The sequence below is a fragment of the Lethenteron reissneri genome, chromosome 5, assembly GCF_015708825.2.
Source record: "Lethenteron reissneri isolate LAM-NWPU_2019-01 chromosome 5, ASM1570882v1, whole genome shotgun sequence".
Taxonomy (NCBI): domain Eukaryota; kingdom Metazoa; phylum Chordata; class Hyperoartia; order Petromyzontiformes; family Petromyzontidae; genus Lethenteron; species Lethenteron reissneri.
This window is the reverse complement of record NC_083783.1, coordinates 8,437,639-8,463,660: the sequence shown is the minus strand read 5'-3', so window position 1 is coordinate 8,463,660 and position 26,022 is coordinate 8,437,639. Positions and strand designations below refer to the sequence as shown.

The following is a 26,022-nucleotide window of genomic DNA, read 5'->3' as shown; positions in this document are numbered from 1 at the left end:
TTTGTTATTTTCTTTGAACCTATCTACGTGACTTTACCGAAAGACCCAAAGAATATGAATTCATGCAGTCAAGAAAGCTTTAAGTGAAGATTTAATGAATTCCAATTTAGTTAACAGCTAGTCCAATTTACTTTCACAAATTTCAGCTCTCCATGCTATCCTGCTGCTAAGTACCCTTTCCGTAACAGATCTATTTTCAGGCGGAATTGGCAAATTGGCTGTTCGCAATTAAGTCTCTGATTATGGCTAGGCGATGCCAGTGCACGGTATGGAAATGCAACGAAACTTTGATCATGTCCGGAATTCAATGCACCGATGCTTACAAAGAAGTAGGGGAAACGGTAAACTCAAATTAATGTGTACCATGCCAAACAATGTTGATGCACTCTCAAGCGTTGATTCAATGCACAATCACACCCGGGCAAGACAACAGCAACATAATAGCGTCCCCCTCTTGATAAAAATATAACTTTGTCGTTTGTCATCACTTGCCGTAAAATGAAACATAAATGCAACAACAACGGCAGTGAGTCAGCAACCCAGGGAGAAAGGCCGGTCAACATTCAGCCAACACACTTTGGGCCAAGGAAATCTTTACCGACTGATGAAGTGCCGCCGATGGTTCATTAGCCGGAGGTTATTACGATCATCATTTCATTTAACAACCTGAACGGGCGTCGTGATATTACAGTGTATATTTTCCAATAATTATTTTGTGACATTGATGCGGCGAGGGGAAATACTTTAGTGAGCTTTGTCGGCCCAGGCAATCTGCCCACGCGGCGAGTAGAAATTGGAGTTTGCCGCGGGCTCGCTCGCATGCACTAAGTGCCCTCTCTGTGCACGGAATGCTTGGCAGTGATGAGACGTAATTGCCAGTACCGCATTGTGGAATTGCAGGCATCACTGCATGAGCTCAAGAAATTAAAGCCTAGGTCACTACACGATGATATTCTTGCAGCCAATGTTCCAAGCCATTCATGCTGCCTGTTATTTTTTTAACAAAAAATGTAATGTCTGTACATTGGAGAACTCTTAACGTTTGCACCACCATGCCGTACATGACGGGTGCACTGAGGTGGAGGTGTTTCATGCAGATGTTGAGTTCAGCGGGTCCGTTGTACACACTATCTTAAGTGACGTTAATATCTTAAGTGACAGCAGTGTGAACCTAGGGGGAATATCCTTAAAGGAATATAATGCAACTGGTTACAAAACCCTAATCTAGCTGGGGATCAGATTTAGGGGCAAGTGCTGGGGAACTCCTTCGGACAGGGCAGACAGAGACACATGTAGGGTCAAGCATGTTCTGGTACCAATGACCATTCATGTGCCTCTGCGAAATTTTGAACGAATGTATGGTAATCAAAGTCGTGTAACAATTTGTACCCTCTATCACCTCGCGATTTGATGATTTGTCACGATTCGGTGGTCGCAATTCGATAAAATTCTATAGATTTTTTACAATTGTCATGGATTTAGAGCCTCTCATGACCACAGAGTTGATTACATTAACCAATTACATACAACGTTTACGAATCGAAAATAAACGATTCTTCCACACAGAGTTCGATGTTATCCTGAGCATAAGAATCGATGTGACGCGATGAATAGATGCATCATCACATGTCTACTATTCTTGGGTTTTTTAACAACTCTGGCACCCCCCCCCCCCCTCAGCCAGTCTACATAACAAAGGCTCAGTCCTTTGTTATGTAGACTAGCCGTAGTTTCAGCCGCACTAACCTTGCCATAATAATATAAAGGGGGCCTGTCCTGGCTCCTCCCCCCTCAACCATTATATATACGGGGTCGAATCTCTTGGAATTTATCATTTACTTGATACAGCAAGCGTGCTGTAACGGTTCCACCTGAAGACGGAAGCTTGTGTTGCCTCCGAAACGTCGTGATTTTTATTTTATTTTTATTTTTATTTAACTTTTATAAATTTAAATTTTTTACCTACGTGACTTTACCGAAAAAACCCAAGAATATGAATCCTTGCAGTCACGAAAGCTTCAAATCTAGAATTCAAGTCTAGAACATGTCTACTAATCACGAGTGCATATTATTTTGACGCGACATGGGCAGTTTAATGCATGAGTTGTTGAGCCGCCTTTAGGAATACCTGCAAAAACGAAAATGTAATTACACTGCGGTTTTTTTTTCTATTCAATTTTCAGAAACACTCCCTGAGCAGCCAGGCATAAAATGTACGATATAAAACATCTATGACCTTTTCCTTTTGCATCACGTTCTAAGAGCAATATGAAGTTCGATTTGCGATGCACTTGCGGACAATGCTGCAGAATTTTGTCAAGCGAGTACTCTATAAAATAAATATATATACACGATGGAACAAAATATATAACATTTCAACGTCAAAGAGGGCTGCTTTTTGTCCCTGAATATATATATATAAATGTATTATTTCCCTCACACTGGATTTTGGCAAAAAAAATAAGAATCGAGACATTTCGGTTGTAAGTTCTCATCGGCATGTGAAAACCATTAGGCAAGTTGTTCAAATGATTTAGGGGAACAGTTGTGAGCCCTTGCCAAAAGACTCACAGGGCAAAGGTCATGGGGATTCTTAGGTGCCCTAAGTCCCAAGGCATTTTCAAGAACACCTCCTTTTTTTGTATTTTTAAAGGTGCCCAAATTAGCTGCCAAATGGCCGTGCGCACATGTAATGGTGATGCATGTTCTACATTTCTGTACGTACACCAACAATCGTGTTTATTGTTTTCTAAGGAACATTTTCAGGTCATTCTTCCCACGTCGCTGAGGCACGGGCTACCTCACCTAGCCGTGGGAAATGCTGGCCGGTATTTGCGTCGTAAATCAAGAACTGCCAACGGGATTCAGTAAGAGAATCCAAGCACGAAACCGTTTTACTTACGATGATGGGCGGCATGCGTTCACATCGCCACATTGCGTCATTGCCACCAATATAAAAATAAATCTGCAGATGGCATCAACATCGCACCAATTCCATCACTTTCTGTAAATGATGATAAACTCATCAGACAGGAAAATTTTGTGCAGGCAGGAAACAAGTAAGAGTTATAATAATGCACGCAAAAAGATAATTCCTAGAAGGCAAGATGCACGATTGTGACATCATTCCGCCCATCATGCCTTGCACGTCACGTGACTTAGCCATACCTCGCTGATAATGCACAGGAGCCGTGTATTAGACCACCAAGGGTCAAAAACAGGGCCGGTGCCGGTGTGCGGCGTTTGTGACACTTTGTGCAGTGCTAGTGGACCAACAATGATAAAACAAATTGACACACATGGCAGAGGTCGCAACCGGGTACCTGATACCTGTACCCTACCCGATACCCGGCTACCCGTACCCGGCCGGGTATGCGTACGGGTACCCGTTTGCGACCCTGGTGCGGCCGGGTACGGGTACGGGTAGACCGTGAGTCACTTGTGAGTAACTGTTTGTCACTCATTTCCCAACGTCTTGTCTCTTCTCACAATTCAAGTTCCTAGAATCAACCCACCCGCGCCTGCAACATGGCTTCATCCCAGAGGTCGCAATCGGGTACGGGTACGGCCGGGTACGGGTACGGGTACCCGTTTAGGACCCTGGTGCGGCCGGGTACGGGTAAGGAATCAAAACCCGTTTGCGACCTCTGATACATGGGGCCCACAGCAATTGTTTCTCCCGGCAAACCGCTGTACAGCCGCGCAAAGCCACTTGGCTCAAGCGATAAAACTCAATTACACGTAATCAAGCAACGGCGCGCTCGAATCGCGCAGTTGCCCTTTGGCCCCTCTAACCCGAGGTCAGGCCTAGCCGGAGTGCTAAGCCGCGTTTCCACAGCTGCGGTTTGCCCTGGGTGATTGTTTATTATTTATTTCCTTTCCGGGGTCACTTTTGTTTTCTTTGCCCCCCTTTCTTCCCATCAGTAGTAAAAATATAGGGTAATTAGAGTTGAAGCAAAAACCGTCAAGAATGAACAAACAACGGTCGTGAGTGAGCAACGAGGTCAAATGTCTGGCAAGTCCCTGGGGCATGCAGCAGTGGATTGTAAGAGAAGTACGCTAGGACGAGGATGGTCTTTCTGTGTCGAGCGCTGCTCTGATCCTGCGACGGCAGGCAGGGTGAGATGCCCAGAACCACGTGCCTTGGTTGCAAGTGTTTATTTTGCTTAATTCGTCGTTCAAGATGAATTTCTGCATTTAAAGTCAGGCGCACACGATTAACATAGAACAGCATTCGAAACCCAGCACTTTGGCTGATAACATTAATAATAAAACAGAAATATAAACTCTTTTAGTTTTTTTTTTTACAAAACCACTAAGTGTGCAAATAACGTTTCATTTACAGCACCAGGTCACACAGCGTTCGCGACAAAAGTAAAACGTGTACAATACAAAATATAAAAATAAAACTTCTTGTTTTCCACGATGATTTTATAAGTCGGGAATCTTACGATCCATGACAATGTATGAGTCGGGAATCTCAAAGACAATGCGAATTCAAGGTCGTCTTCATCGCTTCACTCGCTGCTCTGCAAGACACACAGCTGCAGATGCATCACGGTGCTGTGCGTCCATACAGCCAACCGCAAGGGCAGTCACGCAATGGCCATCCCGGACTCTCCGAAGACGCAAAAATCGCGGGACACGGCCCATCGCTCGGCACACTCGGAACACCGGCCTTCCGCCGCCGGCGCCGTTGTGTTTGCAAAGCTACGCTTCACCGCTGTTTGCCTTCGCCCGGCGAAGAAAAGGTCAAGGGGTCGGTCAATAGTAGCGGTTGAGGCTGGTGGTGGCGATGGGATTGGTCCTCCCGTTGCGCCAGATCTCGTTAAGGATGCGCTCGCGCTCCTCGATGCGGTGCGCCATCTCGATCTCCTCGGCCGACGTGAACACGTTGTGCGTGACGTCGAAGCGCCGCGCAAAGCGGTTCGACCCCGACGTCGAGCCGCCGATCCCGCCGCCGCCGCCGTCCGAATCCGAGTCGGACTCCGAGTCCGAGTCCGTGTCGCTGTCGTCGGAGGCCCCATCCGAGCGGGAGGCGCGGGCGCGCGCGCCGCCCTTAAGAGAGCGCACGTCGTGGCGGCAGTGCACGCGCACCACCAGTGCCGCCAGCGTGAGCACAAGCCCCAGGCACAGGCAGGAGACGAACACCAGCGCCGCTCGCTCCACGTGCTCTGCGGGACACGGGGAGCGAAGGGGTCAGTCGTAGATACTGCGGCTCGCTCGCGTAACAACATTGAGAGAGATATATATCAGAATAGAATTCATTAATTACACTGGTCAACACACTTTTTCTGGCACAAGGTATTTCAACGCTTTTAAGGGTGCTGATTCCAAATCTGGCATCAGTTTTTGTCTATCACAGGTTGTTGAGATATAAAATATTGCATTTTCAATAAAAACTGCAGAAGAAAAATATTAAATAAATGTGGATATCTACATAAAATGATATTATAAACACACAATCCTAAAAATACAGCACCATATTTGAACACTAAAGCAGTCACTGACTCGCGACAACTTGCAATTATAAGTGACAGAGTTAATTTCGGTTAAAATCAATGAAAATGGGGTATGCCGATAGCATAAAAATGAGATGTGATAGAGCAAATCTGAGATCAGATTTGGAATCAGCACCCTGAAATTAGTCTAAAACAGCTGCAAAAGTCCAGGCCAGAAAAAAATGTTTTTTTTTTGCTGACCAGTGTTAGCAGCACTTCGTAAATTCACTGTCGTGGGGAGTTGTTTGAACCGCTACACTGGACAGTGTAACCGTTAGCGCGCTGTGCTACGAAGCTGTCGACCCAAGTTCGATTCCTGCTCACGGCTAACACCAGTGACGATTATCTGAACCGGTTCCTGGGCCTCCCCTAGGTCGACTCGGCCTCAAGTGACTACCTGGTGCGGAGTGTAAACATTGCCAAAAGGGAGACAAAGGCGGCCGGGCATGGTCTTGGCCACCCACCCTCTCGTATGCCCTGCCGGCCTTCATAGGTGCTCGCTAACAGCACTTGCCCCAACAGTCTGTTAAGGCTATACGGGGGAGGGGGGATCTTTGTCATTTTGTCTTTGGCGAGGGGAGTCTCACTGGACAGGTAGCTGTACGTCGCAAGCGTGTTGAGGATGATGGCCGCGCCCGGGGAGATGTCGGTGGCGTTGAGACGGGTGGGCACATCCGCATCGTCGCCCTCCGAGTACTTCGGTCCGTCTGCAGGCTCCTTCTGCAGCTCCATGAGGCCAGCTGCACCCACGTGGTGAGAAAAACATTCTCTGGATTAAGTCTGGGGGGTGCAGCAGTGATCTGCGCTTGATTCCATGTCAGTCGTGAATGATCACGGGGGCGAGATGTTAACTACCTTGCCTAGTATACATGATTCATCTTCTTGGTTCTTTCGGTAAAGTCACGTAGAAGGGACAGACCTAGTCTTCACCTGAGGACGGCTGCTTGCGTCGTGGCCGAAACGTCGTGAAAATGATTTTATTATGTTTTATTTTTATTATTTTATTACTTCCCTTCTACGTGACTTTACCCTGCAATCACGAAAGCTTTAAATCGAAATTTAGTATACAGGAGGTCGTGGGTTCGATCCTGAACCCGATATCTGTATATTTGGAGTTTGGATGTTTTCCCCGTGGTCGCGTAGATATTTATCCGGGGCTTCCGGTTTTCCCCTCCACATTTGGAGACATGAGTTTAGAGTATTTGGCTGCTAAACATTTCCACGTGATAAGACACTTCCTTGAGCTATCATTTGTGGCCTGGTTGCTTCTGAAAAAGAGAAATATAGCTCTATGGGCCTTACCTGCTAAAATAAAACATAGTTGAGCTTTAAATAGTTTCGTTTATATCTGGAAACCAACCGGTTCTGGGTTTCAAACCCATACTAGGTCCTGAGTCCAGCTCACTCTTGCAAGCCTTCAGTTCTCAACTGAAGGATTTCATTGAGTACCTGGTAAAGGATCGCCACCCCTGAGGTACAAAGAACCGGGACATATCACAAGAAGAAGAATATCTCACAAGACCAGAAAAGGGGAACTACACCCGTAAACGCATTGTCTTGAGCACACGTGGCAAAAAATAATAATCTGAGAATGGTTTATATTTTTTGTCTTGGTTCTTTCGGTAAAGTCACGTAGAATGGAAATGATAAAATAATAAAAATAAAACATAAAAAAATAATTCTCACTTTCACGAAACTTTGTATAGCGTGAAAGTGAGAATTTTATTTTATTATGTTTTATTTTTATTATTTTATTATTTCCATTCTATGTGACTTTACCGAAAGAACCAAGAAGATGAATCCCTGCAGTCACGAAAGCTTTAAATCGAGGTTTATATTTTGTAAAGAGTTACAAATTTCCCAGGACAGTTACCTCAAAAAGAGGACAATCCTAGGAAAACCAGGACAGGTGGCAACCCTAACCCAGTTCAGTGTATAAACATCAGCTCTTAGCAGACAAAGAAGGCTGGCCATGATTCCGGCCACAACACCAGCCCCTCATGTGCTGTGCTGGCCTTTATAGATGCCCGCTAACAGCACTTGCCCCAACAGCCTATGCAGGCTAACCCTGGCGTCTTTGTCTTTGCCTGTGGAGTTCGTGTGGCACAGCAGGAGACACAAAGTGGTGCATCTGCCAGTCATCACAGTCAGTCAACCCACGGCACCTGTGCCTGTCCCGTGACCTCTGGTCAGCGAGCCTTCGACAACTCCACGTGGCCCTCGGAGTGCACCTGGCCTGGCACAAGCGCCGCGGTGAACGTCACTGCCGCTTAGTGACGAGTGGCGGCGGCTGTCAGTGTTGTTGTTGTAATCTTAATTTGGAGCTTTCGTGACTGCAGGGATTATTCTTTGGTTCTTTCGGTAAAGTCACGTATAAAGATAAAATAATAAATTAAATAATAGTATACTACGACGTTTCGATTGCAACACAAGCAATCATCATCAGGTATAAAAAAAATAGCAACAAAAATCTAACCAGGAAACTATAAACAGACATATAAGCAGACAGATATCACAAAGATACACAGAGAGAGAACACGTAAACCAACCGGGAGGCGAGTAGTGCGTCGCCGCGTCGCGCACTGCGTATCCGTGCGGATGCCCGCGGCCGGCGTGCCCCGGCGGTGCTGCCTGTGCCTCCCGGCTCAGGGAGGGGGCGGCTCGGGGCTCGGGCAGTGAGCGCGAGTGGCTGGAGAGGCGCACTCCGCGGGGCATGCGGTCGTCCAACACCCTGCGCGGGACTGTGGGGCACACGTTCGCGACGGTTTGCTTTGTGCGATTTCACGCCGCGCAAAGTTTCATCACCACGTGAGAACTGAAGGGACCAGGATGAGTTCCATTTTTAAAAGTGATGAGTCATACTAATAGGGGTTTCCCCCTTTTTTCTGGCAACAAAACTGACACCTTTTGCAAGGAATCATGTTTACATTAACCACAATACTTGTAGTCAAAAGCAAAAAAAAACAATACTCTGATAATTGTTTGCATTTGACTGCAAGTATTGTGGTTAATGTAAACATGATTCCTTGCAAAAGGTGTCAGTTTTGTTGCCAGAAAAAAAGGAGAAAAACCCTATTAGTATATTTTGGTACTGGCAAATGATTTCCCATGAGGATGAGTCATATTTGACATGGGTCACCAAAAAGGATGGAAACAAATTAAATCAAATAAATTACACTAAAGAAGGAAATAGAAATCAGCACAAAAACAACTGTGGCACGTGAGAAATGTAAAATATATCTTTTTTTAAACTCAACCCGAACGGTGTAGCAGTGGACTGACCAAGACTGACAAAATGTTATTTATTTATAGTTTAGTCGTGTCATTATTATCACGATAACAAATATCCCATGATGTGAATAAATATTATTTTGTTAGAAATATATGCATGTGTACATTCAGTCTGCAAGTTCAGTGCTGACGGTTGCTCTCCGAGAAGATGTCTATCATATAAGCTACTTAGAAGAGTGGTAAGCAGTGAGTCATTTGCCTTTAATATTTGAATGCAAATCTATTTATTCTCTCGATTCTATTTGCTGGTACTGAACGCAGGCATCACTCAGTGACATGTTAAGGCAAATCATTTTCACACATGCCAATTTTACTCAAGCTCAAACGCTTATTGTGGAATTGGCCAAACGTCCCAAAGAAGAATCCCTCTGCAAATAAAAACCATACCACGCGGTTATTTTACCAGGATAAATGAGCACTGTTAAACAACCAGCAGTTTACATGTTCCCCCTGTGGTCGCGTTGATTTTTTTCTGGGTGCTCCAGTTTTTCCCTCCACATTTAGAATCCACTTGCGTATCGAGTAGTTGGCTGCTATAGATTTCCATATGATGATAAGCCACTTCGTTGCGCTATTATCTGTGGCCAGGTTGCTTCCGAAAAAAAACGCAGTGGGCCTTCATTGGTAAATAAAAAGTTTTAAAATTTTTTTTTGAAACTCCCAAACCCACAAGGTTGTGAGAGAGCCAGGAGATAGACAGGCAACAAATGGATTTTTAAAAATGTATCTGTGTAAAGCCTTGAATTATCTCCTCGTATGCGTGGGTATTCTCTAAGTACTCTGGTTTCCTTCCATATGCCAAACACTCACTCAACAAAATTGGTCAAACGTCCCATTGCAGGTTCCTCCTAAAATAGTTTTGACCCTGTTTGGCTTTTCTGAATAAAAACCCATAGCTTAAGCAAATTTACCAACTGGACTCATTTTACATTTGTTATTTTTGTACAGCGTCTTGAGATTTCAAATCTAAAGAAATCTGCTGTAGCACATTACTTTATGCAAAAAAAAAATGCAAGTCAAATTTCAAATTACATGGCGGCATTAAGTACGACTACACATTCAAGGCGTTTGGAGCTGAACCAGCAGTTAAATGCTCTAAAATGCACCCTGTCAATCAATTCTAACGGGAACGCTAAATCGTGTTAGAATACATACATACATAAAAACGCTGTAAGCCTTCAAACCGAGGCATGGGCGGTCCCTGCCCCACGCCCCGCATGCGTAAATTAATCGAGTTACTTGTCCAAACCTGTGAGCACTCTGCTAATGGGCAGCTAATTACATAACCGCAAGTCCATTTACTCCGTTAGCTTTATTTCCCCCTCGCGAGAAGAGAGCCAGGGGTGGGGTGGGGGGTAGAACAGACATGGACCGCTACTGCACGGGCTAACCCCCGCGCCCCCCGCAGTGCCCGGTGGGATTGTCCAGAGCCCCGTGCAGTCCCCGATGCCACGTGTGCGGCAGAGTCGTCAGCAAACAGGGCACTTGTAAAAAAAAAGTGGCGCTGTGAACACAGAGTCCTGGCAACAACGGCGAACGGCGCTCATCAAAGGCTCGCGAGAGGGCCCTAATGGTATTACCACCTCCCCCCCCACTCCCCGAGTGCTGGTAAGCTTTATTTATTTATTTAGGGCAAAGTGCCGTTAAAAAGTCATTCCCAGCCTTGGTGGCATATGTGGATGCCTTGCTGAATTGTGTCGCAATGTATGGATGTGTGTCGAACGTCTTTCGCACCGTACATAGCCAACCGTGCTTATCGGGGGTGTGGGGGAAGGACAACAACCTAAACGTAAAAAGCAGTTCTTAAGAAATTAGTTTTCCAATCGAGTTTTTAAATGGCTTCTGGGTTGGTGTTATTTTTGTAAGCACCTCAACTCTTTTATTTCTACGGGACTTCAAAATGTTTATTGTCGGGACACACAGAACTCCGTATAAACTGAGCCTTTCTCTTTAAATACGTTACATTTCTGAAACATATCCCTCTATAAAGGAATGACCCGCTGATGAAATGACCTTCATGTCACACTGAGCTGCTGTGTAAGCATATTTAGAAACCATAAAAGTGCAAATTGCATTATTGTTACAGATATTTTGGATTACATAGTTCTGTGTCATCTGCTGCAACTCTGATATGGTGGAACAGAACTGTATGGCAATGAATAATGTGATACAATAATTCGTGATAAATCTTGGTTTTCTAATTGACGATCTGATTGATTGTCCTGTCCCACAAGTAACTCAGGGCTTCCAATATCCCAGCCGTCATGCCCCATCGTTTCCAGGTTCCTCATCTCCAATGTGGATTAAGTCATTCGGCATTATTAGTAAAACAATCTGGGATGAAAGTGGAATTTGTTTGCTGTTTTATTGTAATTTTTTTACACACCCAGGTATCCCTTGGTAAAATGACTTCCAAGGCACAATTCACGTTGCTATTTTGGCCACAATTCTGGCATATTTTGGTGGAACGATGGCTGCTTTTGCGTAACATCAATCAGCATTATTCCACCATTATCAATTCAGCATGCTTTTAACAGCTAATTCCACCACCTTCTATTTGACAATTGTTAAAGGCCCAAAGTGGACAGGGTTAGAGCAGGGTCAGGGCAGAGCTTGATTTAGCAAAGTTTCCGACAAAGATGCAAAGTTTGCATCTATCTATACACCCTTTTAATAAATGTCTCGACCAATATCTCTATTGATCCATATACATCTGTCCTCCAGTTCATGTATGCGGCTAACCAATCATGCATTCTATTCCTCTATCTAACATCCGTTTATCAATCGATCTATCAAGCCGGTCTATTCCATCTATCTAGCAACTTCTCTCCCTACCTCTCTATAGGTGAGACCGTGGTGGTGGTGGTAGGAAAGTGGAGGGGCCTTGCTCACCGCAGGTGTAGAGCACAGCCAGGTATTTGCGCACGCCGGGTGGACAGGGGTTGCCCAGGGCCCCCGATCGCGTCTCCACGCTGCAGCTCGTCAGACCCTGGCACCTCCGCACCAACACAGCCAGCGCCTCCGGAGACTGGCACTCTGCAAAGACAAAGATCCCCCCCCATATAGCCTGACACGACTGTTGGGGCAAGTGCTGTTAGCGAGCATCTATGAAGGCCGGCATTGGTACACGAAGGGGTGGGTAGCTAACATCACGCCCGGCCGCCTTTGTCTCCCCAGCAGGGTCGGGCACGCTCGCCAAACTCACGGCTGTCGGAGGCGCGCGCCTGCGGCGACGGACACTCGAGGCCGCCGTCCTTGGATCGCCCGAACGTGGCGGCTTGCACCGCCACCACCCGCGAATTCTTGCAGCGCAGCTGCAGCCAGTCCTCCTCGCAGGCGACCTTGCGCTGGTACTCGTCTGTGGGCAGAAGGGGTCCACGAGAGACTGAGACGCCCCGGCGTGAAGGCACGCTGCCACGGACACGCGCACCCTGCTTGACGTGCGGGGTGATGGGAGGGGAAGGGTACGTCCACGGCTACAGCGTGGCATGACGAAGGTCAACACTGCCATCGATGTCAGGGTGAGGGCGGGGAAAAAGTGAAGGTAGAAGGTGTAGCCCTTGGAATTGCTTACTGGACATCTATGACAAAGAGCTTTATAGCTCATCGGATTCCTCCAGTGTAAATAAATTCTGATTCTGAACTGCTTGCTCAGACCACTCCTGGCAAAGAGCCTCCACTAATAGGCCTTCACTCCAGAGGGAGCTTCCTCTGGAGGGTACTTTGGCCTACTCTTCCACGTTGATGAGATGTGTTGAAATAAGTGGAAGTACCCCACACTCTACCCCACCACGTGCCGTACCCGTTCGTACTGACGCTAGGTGGACAGAGGCGGGCGAATTTAAGAAAATGGCACCATTGTTTCAATTGCCATGCCGGGAGATCGAATCGACCTGGTGACCTCCGAATTGGAAGTCCGGCGTGCGAATCCATCACATCGTGACGCCATCCCAGAGTAAGTTTTATAATAGTTATATATTAGTTTAAAAACCTTAAATTTTCGACCCGGGTGCAGGGTTAGCATCCGTGTTAGGGTTGCTGTAAAGGTAGCAGAGGGTTTCAGTCGTGGATCTGCGTCTGTGCGAATGCTCTCTGCGCTCGGCCTGGGGGTGAGGGACTCACTCGGCCGGCAGCGGTAGGACACGGAGTGCCGCGCCACCGACGACGGGCAGCCATGGGGCCCAGAGGGGCGGCCGTGGGGGCCGAGGGGGCGGCCAGGGAGGTGAAGTTCACAGCGCCGCTTGTCCTGGCACTGCTGCAGAGCGCGCTGCGATGTGACGGCACGTCACGGCACAGCACATAACGGTACATCAGAATACATAACGCACGAGGGGACGGCGTGTGATACGTAACGCAGTGATGCCACGTGTTACAATGTGCAAGATAAGGTCAGTACATCGTGTAGCAATGATTCACGTAGTCAAATGTTTTGCAATGACGCGTCGCATACCGCACATCGTGCACGGATGTTTAATAAATATGTGCAATGTTTCTGTACAGCGGCATAAGATTGAATTTAGGTGCTATGTAAATACCAATTTTTTTGTGTCTTCGAGCACATGGCGGTGCATCGTGTAACGCCAGAGCTCCACCATTGATTTTATAGGTCGTTTTAATCATAATAATAATTTCAACTTGTAACGTGCCGCAAAAGTATTCGCTCACGATGACACGATATTATTTTTGTTTTCAGTTGGGACCTGCATCGGAATATTTGAGCAATTAACCTTCAATGAGTGTGTTTGCTTCATACGGACAGACACTTGGAGTGCCCATGATTACAATTGCGGGCTCAGACAGAGGCTGGGAAGGGGGCGATTAACGGAACTTGCACCATCGTCTCAACTGCTGCGCTGAGAGAGAGTGACAATCAAACCAGTCACCTCTCGATTGCAAGCCCAGCACGCTGACCATTACACCGCGGCAGTATTCTAAGTTAAAAACTTTCGTGCCTGCAGGAATTCATATTCTTTGGTTCTTTGGGTAAAGTCATATAAATAGAAAATTAAAGAAAAATAATATGAATCAAATAAAAATATAAATAAATACATTTAATCACCACGTTTCGATCGCAACACAAGCGGTCGTCATCCCACCTGATGACGGGCGCTTGTGTTGCGCGCGAAACGTCGTGATTTTTTTTTTATTTTTACTTTTTTTACCTATGTGACTTTACCGAAAGAACCAAAGAGTATCCACCGGATTACTTATTTATTTACTATTATTTTATTTATTTTATTTTCTATCTACGTGACTTCACAGAAAGAACCAGAGAATAAGTATTCTAAGTTACACACAGACACCACCCCCCCCATAACATTCATGATTACTGTTCAAATACGGTCGGAACTGCACGCTCAAGGTCTGGCCCTCGTCGTGAGGGATTAGAGCCAAACTCCTGTACATGCTGAGCCACGGTTCTTTCACGTTTTTGCCGGCCTCGTTTAATTCCACTTTATTAAAGCCTCGCTTGTTCTAATGAAACAACTCTTCACCAGATTCCGCCTCAAGTCCTGGCAACTGTCAATTTGCCAGACATATTTCCAAAACAAATACCCTGTACCACACGGAGAGAGATTCATTTTTAATTATTTTACCAATATTTTTTCCTCCACCCTCCGCCACAACAACCTCCTCTTTCCATTTCTCCGTGGTTTACGTTTTTTTCCCCGGTTGACTCAAACGTCTGAAAGCCAAACAAAGAGACTCTCTGAGGTTCCCTGCGCTAACGCAATGGACCTGTCTGCTCGGATGGGTCTTTAGCGGTCCCCCTCCTCCCTCCCCGCTCGCTCGCTCGCTCACTCAACCCTCACCCCCCCCTCTCTCCTAGCGTTTGGGTGGGGAGGAGCTGGGTGGGGAGGGTGGGGCTGGGTGGGGGGTGGGAGGGGTGGGGCTGGGTGGGGAGGGGCTGGTCACCCCGTGGTGCCCTTATAAAACTCAACGTTTAACCTACTCACGCCGGCTTGTGCCCGCCCTCACAGTCTGGCATATTTGCGGAATACACCACGCCGCCGTTGACCCTGGCCATTGACCGAGCAACCCAACGTTCCTACCAGCTCCCTCCGCAGGAATGTGTTACGGTCGCGCTCATTGCACACACAGTGCTCGCCACCAATAATCCGCAATACCTTGTTCATCTCGTCAAGGAGCATCAACCATCACGCGAAATCCGGTCATCCTCGTAGCAGCGGCTTTTGGCTAGCCATCGAACAAAGACAGTCACTGCATCGCGCTTCTGCGGAAGTCTGGAACGGTCTTCCTTCCGATATTAGGAAGCCACTGAAGCATTGCACTTCTACATCGAGTTTGAAAACTAATTTATTTTTAACTGCTTTTTGCGTTTAGTTTGTTGTCCTTCCCCCGCACATCCAATTAGCATGGTTGGCTCCGTATGGTGTGAAAGAAGTTCAACATACACACAGTACATACGGCACGACCGGTAAGAGCCTCTCTCGGTTGAATTCGGCACATTTTATGCTTTTGGCCAGCATTCTAAAGCGGTGCTCGACTTCAATCGCTCGTAACCAATCGGAATGTATTTATTTATTTCCTTTGTTTGATGGTCTTGGAGAACCTTTACAGGAAGCCCGCGGAGATCAGTGAAAGACATTCCCGCTGTCCTGCCCCTTGCATCTCTCTCTCTCTCTCTCACCGACTCTCTACGCAAACCCCCCTCGGTGACCGGTCGGCAAAGGCGTGCATCGCCCACGGCAGGGTCAAATGAAATCCTTACTGCACTGAGCTCTGGCTTGAAGCCCAGGTGCCTGGGGAAGGGGTTGTGGGGGGTAGGGAGGGGTCGGTGTGCGACGAGGATGATATAAACATCGCGAGGAAGCGAGCGGCAAGTGGAAAGGACGTGGTCGGCAGTGACACCGTAGGGATCCTGAGACACAGGAAGTAACATTTCACGAGTCGAAAGAAGTTACAACGGCAGAACGTGGAGGTGTGGTGTTAACTGCGCCGACAGCTGTGGTATCTGGCAGAAGGAAGGTAGCGACGGCGTGGTGTAGCGTTATTAATGGCAGTGGTCACGATGAGTTATTTTCATAGGTGGAGTTTGACTTCCATATTTGGGGTGGGGGGGGGGGTTGCATTTATTTATTAGCTTAATTGTAAACTACTGGAAATAAACGAATAAATGCGCCCAGTTTAGGGGGGGGGGGGTATTGCTCCCCCTCCGTGTCCCGTCCCCCCCGCAAACTCCGCCCACGGCTCTTTCACTTGTACTTAAGTTCCTCGCCAGCAACCTCAAGAGCTGCCTCTGAATGGGGGGCCAGCCTAGGGGGCACACAGGGGGGCACTGCTGCTCATTATGAGAGGACGCGAGTCCCCAGGCCCCCCACCCCCCTTAGTGATATTACACTTCAGTAGAGCGAAGTAAATTTAGCTGATGGAAAGCACAAGCCAACCCTTACCCCGAACCAAAACAACGTGGCCCACCGGCTCGCAGCATTAATCGAACTTGACCCCACCCCAAAGCTTCCGAACGTCCTTTTTGGCTGGAACGAGTGCTCGTCTCACAAGAGCCTGTCCAGGTGCTCCGAAGCATTTGCAAATTTGCGTATTTTTGTCCCGGTTAAAAATATTCAGGTCTAATGCGCGACTCGCGATACGGGCAACTTCCGAAAGAGCGAGGAAGCCACTCGCCACGTGGGCAGGGATAGTGGTTGAGTGGGCGTGGCTATGCAAAAGTAGGTGGGGCTAATTAGAGGGGGGGGGGGCTTGACAGCCCCTCACCACGTGTCCCGGTTGAGACTGCAAGAAAGCCGGTGGCTTCGTTGTAAATCCCACCTCTCACGCACAAGCCCACCCGGGGCTCTCGTCACCTTTCTCTCTTTTTGTTAATCGGTTTTTAACTTTTTCATGTTCACGTTGCGACGGTGCTGGGCAAGCACCTGAAGCAGGGCAGAGTCCGTGCAGTTGTGGGCACGGCCGGCGTCGCCGTGGGCAGCGGCGTGGGCAGCGGACGGCGGAGAAGGGCAGGGGGCGTGTGCCCTCGCGGCGCGCGTGGCGCCCTGCACTCGCAGCGCTGTGTGGCGTGGGCAGCTCAGCGACACCGTCTCCCCGCCACACGCAGACACCGCGAACTCTCGCAGGAGTGGCCACACGTGGTCTGCAGGTGAGGGTAATAAGCAGGGTAAGAGATACAAAAATGATCAAATATGAAACTAACCACCACGAACACGCATGATGGTTTTAATTATAAACTGCCGAGTGTCCTGGTTTGGCTGGGCTAGTCACTTGATGCAGCAAATCTGGCTGTGACGGTCCCACCTGATGACGGAGACTTGTGTTGCCTCCGAAACGTCGTGATTTTATTGTTTTATTTTTATTAATTGTTATTTCATTTTTTTACCTACGTGATTTCACCGAAAGAACTAAGAGTATGGGCTAGTCCCAGTTTTCAAAAAGCTGTGCCGTTGCCCAGAAGCATTTTCAATGTCGGGGTTCAACCCTGCTTAACTTCGAAAACTGATCGGTGCACTCTGGGTGATTTGGTGACACGGTTCTGTATTCTCAGATGATTAATATCATTATTATTTTCTGTTAGATCTTGATAGCTACTTCTAATGCGCCTAGAGGCAGGGAAACAATGACTTGCACTGCTCAAAGAAGAAAAGGCAGTGCAGCTGAAATATAAAAGCTTCGGCTCATGACTGGAAACAATGCTTTGCAGCCGAGACACTGTACAGAGTTCGGACGGAATTGAATGGAGAGGGATGATGTTGTCACGTGATTTATAAAGTAGTGAGCGGTGTTCATCTCTGCTTGCAGTCCTGAGCCAGTTGAGGAAATTCCACGTTGCCATGTATTCCTTAATAACATAAACAGTCAGATTTTTTTTTATGGTTCCGAATATATTTTGTGTGGTCTATTTTAACATAGGTCTTCCAAGAATAAGATATTTTAGTTCTTGGTGGGCTCACATCTGCTGAAGACATACAGCTTACTCATATTACTATTCAGCCTGTGCAGGCCAAATTGACCCTGACCAAGGGTAGAACTCACCGAGTGAGCCATCAAGTCAAATTCAGAATCAAGTTTGATAGCAATAATAATAGTAATAATGTCCTTCATCCAAGAAAGCTTCACTGTGTCTGAACTATTTTCCCGGAGGGTCCTACATCGGAATGTTTGACCCATTACCATGAATTTCATCTGGTCCAACACCAATGGAGACTAGGCTCTAAGGAAAGCTGTCTCGGGTGTGGACCAATCAACTTCAAGGACAGTGCATATCATTATCATCATCAGAGTTGTTTCTTTTTGTTTGCATTTTGACTGCTTGTGTTGCGGTTATTGCAAACATGATGCCTTGTATAAAGGTGTCAGTTTTGTACCAGTTTAAAGGGTAAAAACCTACTACTATGAATTTCAGTGTTTGGCATGCAGGAAGAAAGTGGAGTACCAAGAGAAAATCCAAGCGAACAAGGGGATACCGTCCAAAAGTTTTGCATGGATAGATTCAAGAACCCATTTTCTACGCTGCCATCACCTTGCCACCTCAGAGCCCAGAGGGGTTTGGGAGTTTCACAACTCTGCGAGACGGACCAACCCTTAACCCCCCCCGGTTCGCTGGATTATAAGGTGTGTGCCACCACGAGACCTGGGGAAGTATACGGTGCCATCAACTTGGTCCTCATTTGCCCACGGGATGTGCCACTGGTGAGTGTGGAGAGACTGAAGGACTGACATCAAAACGACGTCCTCTCGCGCGAAAGCTTTCACGAACGCACGACGCCGCGCATTCCACCGTCAACGTGCTGCGACCGCTGTTTCGTTCGTTTAACACGAAGGCTTTCGCGACCAGTTTCATCCATAATGCAGTTTTTTTTTTACTCAGATTATACTCAGTTTGTAAATGTTGTGGATTTACTCTCCAACACACCGGGTGTGCTGTACTAGTTACGAATTGGCACGTGCTGTTCATGTGACGAACCTTACTAATTGGCTGTGTCGGGTGGTGGCGGGTTTAACGACACGTTTATACATATGCGATCTAACCCAAAAAAGACCTGCATTACGGACATTTTGTTCGTGTTTTGTTTTTGGTGACGGCGAGAAAATATCGGGAGTTGTTATTGATCGTCGGCTGAGCGCCGTCCGCGTGCACGCGCGGAGGGGGGCGCATCGAGGCTACATTATTTTCCAATTTGCCACTTATAAACATTAAGCGCCCTCAAGAGAAGGCTGTAAATAAAGCTGCAGCAAGGCAGCAGATTGAAGAGCGTAATTATAGGCTCTTAGTCGACAGCGTGCCAACATATCCACCATCCGTCTGCTGTTGGAGCAACGATCGATGCGTGTTTTATAACGCACCCTCTGGGACGCTCTCCATCACGGCCGTCCCGTGCCAGGGCAGGGGCACTCATATCGTGACCCCCGTGACCCCATTATCCAAAAGCCATCCATTTAAATAAAGCCCCGGCGAAGTCAATTTACGGCAAACAACATTTGCGTGAAATTGGGTGCGCTTATGGCTTTTCTTTTTCTATCTCCGTGCAGAGAACGTCTTTGGCGCCGTGGGGTATATTGGGCGTGTGGAGTGGTTGGATGGGCTCACTGGGTGCCCGAAGCAGAAATTATTTTGCCCCCCCCTGCCCCACCTCACCACCATTCAATTTCTAAACTCCTGGGACAACAGAAGAGACATTAGACAAGAGATTGAGATGTAACGAGATGAGAGAAATGTGGACAAATGCAAAGAGCTCAAGAGATGTACGGATGACAGAGATGTAGAGAGATGACAGAAATGTAGAGAGATATGATGGCAGTTAGATGAGAGAGACAAGCAGACTGACAAACGAAACCAACATTATGGATGAAGAGAGAATTATGAATTATTCAATATTTTTTATAGGAATCAAATTCGAGCTGATAGATGATTTCAGGGGGGCCCCTTCGGTCGACTTGGGGCGCTGAAGCGTTTTGCTCTGTTCACTTGTGTCCAGAGTTCGCAAACTGGTTTTGATTCCTTACCCGTACCCGGCCGCACCAGGGTCGCAAATGGGTACCCGTACCCGTTCCCTACCCGTACCCTACCCGAAATGAGTGACAAACGGTTACTCACCGGTGACTCATGGCCTACCCGTACCCGGCCGCACCAGGTTCGCAAACGGGTACCCGTACCCGGCTGGGTACGGGTAGCCGGGTATCGGGTACCCGGTTGCGACCTCTGCTTGTGTCCGAGCGCCACCACCACCACGAGCGTTCGCTTGCGCCAGGGGGGGTGGGGGGGGTGCACGGCGTGTCGGAGGGGAGCAGAGATACCGGGAATGAGAAGGTGGGTAATGATGGAGAGCTCAGGAATGTCCCTTCCTGCTGAGAGGCGCTAGCCTGCCTCACTCAACATGCGTGCAGAGAGAGGAGGAGAGGGGGGGCAGGAGGCTCATGGACGCGCAAACACGGACCACACACATGCTGGCGGGTTCACACACACACATCCTAGTGGGTTCACACACACACACGCAGGTGGGTTCACACACACACGCTGGTGGGTTCACACACACACACGCTGGTGGGTACACACACACACACACACGCTGGTGGGTACACACACACACACACACGCTGGTGGGTACACACACACACACGCTGGTGGGTACACACACACACGCTGGTGGGTACACACACACACACACACGCTGGTGGGTACACACACACACGCTGGTGGGTACACACACACACACATCCTAGTGGGTTCACACACACACACACGTTGGTGGGTTCACACACACACACATCTTGGTGGGTTCACACGCGCTGGTGTGTACACACACACGCTGGCAGGTACACACACACACTGGTGGGTTCACACACACGCTGGTTGGTACACACACACACACAGGTGGGTACACACACACACACGCTGGCGGGTTCACACACACACACACTGGTGGGTACACACACACACGCTGGCAGGGTCACACACACACACACGCGCTCGTGGTTCTCACACACACACACAGGTGGGTCCACACACACACACGTTGGCGGGGTCACACACACACTGGTGGGATCACACACACGCAGGCGGGTTGTCACACACACACACGCTCGTGGCTCACACACACACGCGCGCACATCAACCAAACGACTATGAAGTGACAGCGCTGCGTATGTTTTGCGCGGCTGTGCTATGCAGCGGCTCCGATGTGTTTTTGGGTTGTGGCGCGATCTTGTTCGGCATGTCCGGTGTGAATTTTTTTTGCTCTGCGGAATCAGAATATTTGTTTGTACTGCTGGAGGAATCCGATGAGCTACAAAGCTTTTTTTTCTTTCACAGGGGCGGGTAAGAACGTTAACAACAACAAACAGTACAACAACACGAGAAGAGTGAAAAGTACAAGAAAGGTAAAATCACCCAAATATTCTAGATTTGAAGTTTTCGTGACTGTAAGGATCCATACGCTTTGGTTCTTTCGGTAAAGTCACGTAGGTGGAAAAAAATAAAAATAAATAAATAACTAAATTCAATCACGACGTTTCGGAAGCAACACAAGCTTCCGTCATCAGGTGGGACAACCACAGCAAGTAACAAGATTACAACTCAAAGACAGTGCACTATCAGAGTATTCTCTGATGGTGCGCTGTCTTTGAGTTATACGCCTTTTGGCGTCATCTGGTCCAACACAAATGGAGACTAGGCTCTAAGAAAAGCTGTCTCGGGTGTGGACCAATCAACTTCAAGGACAGTGCATATCATTATCATCATCAGAGTTGTTTCTTTTTGTTTGCATTTTGACTGCTTGTGTTGTGGTTATTGCAAACATGATGCCTTGTATAAAGGTGTCAGTTTTTGTACCAGTTGAAAGGGTAAACACCTATTACTATATTTTGCCACTGGTAAAGGAGATGTCTCATAGTGTAAACATCTCCATCCTACCAGGCAAATCCCACAAATGATAGCTCAACAAAGTGGCCCATCGTTTGGGAGGTCGCCGTTTCTGTTCGATCTCCCACGTGGCAGTCGAAGCGACGGCGCTTGCCTCTTCAAACCCCGCTCCCTAGGGCTCACCACAGCCGATCGGCAGTCACCAACGCGTGGTAGGAGGGACACTCCCAGGTTTATTACAAGACGTCTGGCCAGCGTGGAAGAGTAGGCCAAAAACACTCTCGGACTTATTTTTTGTTCAAGCGCCGACAGTGGCGCTTGTGAGCAAAGGGGCCGTCCATAATTGACGTCACGCGATTTTGGACGATTTTTGGCACCCCCACCCCCCTCGTCACACGGCGTCACAAAAAGTCAGACCCCCCCTCAAATATGACGTCACAAAGCTTTGCCTCCCCCCCCCAAACATAAAACATCATGCTTCAAATCGCTTTAAACTATTGTCATTGTAGTGCGTATTTAATGTGGCGCTGCACTCTGATGTTGTAGGAGAAAACATTTATTAAAAAGTCTATTTAATTAAGCAGAACGTGTTGTCTATATTTATTTAAAATTGCGCATTTTGATGTGACGTCAAATTTCTCAACCCCCCCCCCATCGTTACAAATATCTGACCCCCCCCCCTAAGTACGTGACGTCATTTATGCACGGCCCCAAATTCCAGGGCTGCGTCTTCACCTGCATTCCGAGCGGGACCCATCGACAGCCTCGGGTCGGTCAATTCCTCCGTGCGGCACTCGACCGCGAGGAGCCAGAGGGTTGTTTACTGTGAACTCCCTGAGCCTTGCAAGTCCTCGCCGGCTGCGAGGCAGCATTCTTAATTGTCACGGCGGTGTTGTTATTTTTTTTTGGGGGGGGGGGGCTGGGGGTAGTAGTCGTGGTGGTGGTGTCTATGTAGGCCGGCAGGGCACACGTGTCTCACCCAGGGGGAAGTCTCGCAGAGTCCCTAAGCTAGGGGGCCGTCCATAAATGACGTCACGCGATTTTGGAGGATTTTTTAACCCCCCCTCCCTCTCGTCACATGGCGTCACAAAAAGTTAGACCCCCCCCCTCAAATATGACGTCACAAAGCTCTGCCCCCCCCCACCCCAAAAAAAATATTTCCATTTTGAAAAAACAACATGCTTCAAATCGCTTTAAACGGTTGTCATTGTAGTGCGTATTTAATGTGGCGCTGCACTCTGATGTTGTAGGAGTGTTGTTATAACAATTAGTGTTGTTACAACAATTCTATATTTATTTAAAGTTGCGCATTTTTATGTGACGTCACATTTCTAAAACTCCCCCCCCCCCTCGTCACACATCGTCACAAATGTCTGACCCCCCCCTCCCCTAGGTGCGTGACGTCATTTATGGACGGTGACATTGTCTCCCCAGTGACGATGTTCACACACCGCACCAGGTACTTATTTGAGGCTGAGTCGACCTAGGGCAGGCCCAAGACGTGTTCAGATAATCGTCACCGGTGTGGGCAGTGAGAGCGGGAATCGAACTCGGATCACCGGGTTCGTTTCCGCAGCGCGCTCACCGCAGCACCACCGCTCCCACGCCTCCACACGCACGCACACGCGCACACTTGTGAGTGAGCGGAGCTTTCACACCAGCACATCAAACGACTCTCACCAAACCCTACACTTTAAAATCGACTGGCGGTAGAGGTAGGGGCGGACACATGCCGCACGGCGTTATTATTACATAAATCGACAAGCGGAGCACAACGCACCCGCCCTCCGCCTTACTCCCCAGCCACGGCAGCCGTGTCATTACCACCGAGAATCATAGCGGCGCCCCACTCGATCCTTTTGAGCCTTGCATAATTAACCCACCACCCGCCATCAACGCCATCATCGTTATTATGTTGCCAGATCTCTGGCTCGACGGGGTCAGGGAGGCAGACGGACAAGGGGGGGGCAGAGGTGGCAGCGCTCCAACATCGACCAGACGGAAGAGGTCGCAACTGGGTACCCGATACCCGTACCCTACCCGATACTCGGCTACCCGTACCTGGCCGGGTACGGGTACGGATATCCGTTTGCGACCCTGGTGCGGCCGGGTACGGGTAGGCCGTGAGTCACTGGTGAGTAACCGTTTGTCACTCATTTCCTAACGTCTCGTCTCTTCTCACAATTCAAGTTCCTAGAATCAACCCACCCGCGCCTGCACCATGGCTTCATCCCAGAGGTCGCAATCAGGTACCCGTACAAGGGCCGTACTCTACCCGTACCCGTTTGCGACCCTGGTGCGGCCGGGTACGGGTAAGGAATCAAAACCCGTTTGCGACCTCTGCCAGAAGGTGGTTGTGACAAGTCCTCGAGAGGAGGTGTAGGGCCCCTGTCCAGGTAGACAGCCCGTCCACGCGATATTTTAGACTTCTCACGCGACGTAGTTGTTGTTTGCTCCGATAAAGAACTGCTCCATTGCCGTACAGCCTGTTCTCATAGAACGCACTAGTAGTTGCGTTCCCGAAGAACACTGCGTTATCATAAACCATACGGGGTAAAGCAACACGTGAGATGCGTAACGCAGGCTGAACAAAGATCGAGGCATCTGGAAGCATCCAGCAGCATCCCGATGCCTCGCGTGATGCTCCGCCGAGGCAGCCGCTAACACCGACTATTCCTACTCGCGCGACTTAGTCCCTTTCAGGGGCCGTCCATAAATGACGTCACGCACCGAGGGGGGGGGGGCGTCAGACATTTGTGACGATGTGTGACGAGGGGAGGGGGGGGGTGTGAGAAATGTGATGTCACGTGAAAATGCGCAACTTTAAATAAATATAGACAAACACGTTCTACTTAATTAAATAGACGTTTTAATAAATGTTTCTCCTACAGCATCAGAGTGCAGCAGCACATTAAATACGCACTACAATGACAACAGTTTAAAGCGATTTGAAGCAAGTTTTATTTGGGGGGGGGGCAGAGCTTTGTGACGTCATATATGAGGGGGGGTCTGACTTTTTGTGACGCCGTATAACGAGGGGGGGGGGGGGTCAAAAATCGTCCAAAATCGCGTGACGTCATTTATGGACGGCCCCTCACTCGATCGCGTTATATCCAATTCGCGTCCGCGTTTAAAAAAAAAAGTGTTCTCTAATCCCGTACATCCATCGCGTTGCATCCAATTCGCGTCATGAAAACACGCGTTATAGCAGAACAGACTGGACTTTATTTGTTCTGCGTTTGTGAGTGTGCCGAGACCCAAGGTTACTCTTGCAGAGGAGACCATCCTGGTCCCTTGAGCTCTCACCGGTTAAATCAACTTGAACTTGAAACTAGTGGCGGTCTCGCTGCTTCTAACCCTAAAGCAGCGAACAGACCAATCACCATGACTTAAATCTAGCGCTAACCATAATCGATGAGTCATTAACCACGAGCATTATCCCTTTAATTGACCATAAACTGACCCCGGATTTCATGATATATTTTTGTTTAAAGGGGGAAAGAGTCGGTGGATTACAAAGTCATTTAGACGCTGTCTCCCCGACAGACCTGGTCTTCACCTGAGGACGGCTGCTTGCGTTGTGGCCGAAACGTCGTGAGAATTATTTTATGTTTTATTTTATTATTTTATTATTTCCATTCTACGTGACTTTACCGAAAGAACCAAGAAGATGAATCCCTGCAGTCACGAAAGCTTTAAATCGAAATTTAAAGTCTGTGATGTCCAAGCAGGCTATCTTGGCTGTGAGAGGCCACAAGAGTCACGTGTGTGCCACCGTTAAAAAAAGTAAAATATTTTTAAAAGACCGAGTAGATGGATAATGATCGCCCGCATAGTTAAAAAGGGTTTTAACTTTGCGATTGTATTTCTGATCAAGCAGCGCGTGGGCGTTTCGTCGAGCCGCGGTGTTCACCTTCAGTTCCACCTCACGCTGGAAATTACGTTTTGGCGAAGAGGTTTGTTTACAACAAAAAAATTTGAAAAGCACCGGTTACACGCAAGAGAAACACAACTCACGACGACTAAATATTTTAGAATCTCGCGTGGGTCACTCGTCAGTAAAAGGTGATTTTTTTGTGGGGGGAGGGAAATAAACAAACGAACCAGATTGCTAAAATGTACATGCGGGAATGCAAATATGACTTCTGAAAGTGTGTGATGTGTGGCCGCCAAATCTGAGGGTGTGTGCGTGTGAGTGCAGCTGGTGCATCTAGCGGTCATCTCAGTCAGTCAACCCATGCCACCTGGGTCTGTCCCGAGACCTCCTGAGGTCAGCGAGCCTTCGACACTTCACGTGGCCTCAAAGTGCACCTTGCCTGGCACAGGCGCCGTGGTGATGACACCGTCACTTAGTGGCGAATGGCGGGTGTTGGTATTGGTGTGTGCGTGTGTCAG

General features: G+C 48.2%; 1 protein-coding gene across 1 annotated transcript in view; it reads right to left on the bottom strand.

Moving 5' to 3' along the window:
• The window catches only part of LOC133352274 (protein eva-1 homolog C-like), a 63,448-nt gene continuing 37,426 nt past the window's right edge, over positions 1–26,022 (bottom strand). Inside the window, exons 2-8 of the mRNA XM_061567855.1 lie at positions 16,688–16,905; positions 12,915–13,059; positions 11,998–12,150; positions 11,685–11,828; positions 8,051–8,242; positions 6,089–6,241; positions 1–5,174 (exon numbers count right to left, since the gene is read on the bottom strand). Of these exons, the coding sequence (XP_061423839.1) occupies positions 4,765–5,174; positions 6,089–6,241; positions 8,051–8,242; positions 11,685–11,828; positions 11,998–12,150; positions 12,915–13,059; positions 16,688–16,905 (1,415 nt within the window). The 3' untranslated portion in view covers positions 1–4,764. The remainder of the gene's footprint in view (positions 5,175–6,088; positions 6,242–8,050; positions 8,243–11,684; positions 11,829–11,997; positions 12,151–12,914; positions 13,060–16,687; positions 16,906–26,022) is intronic.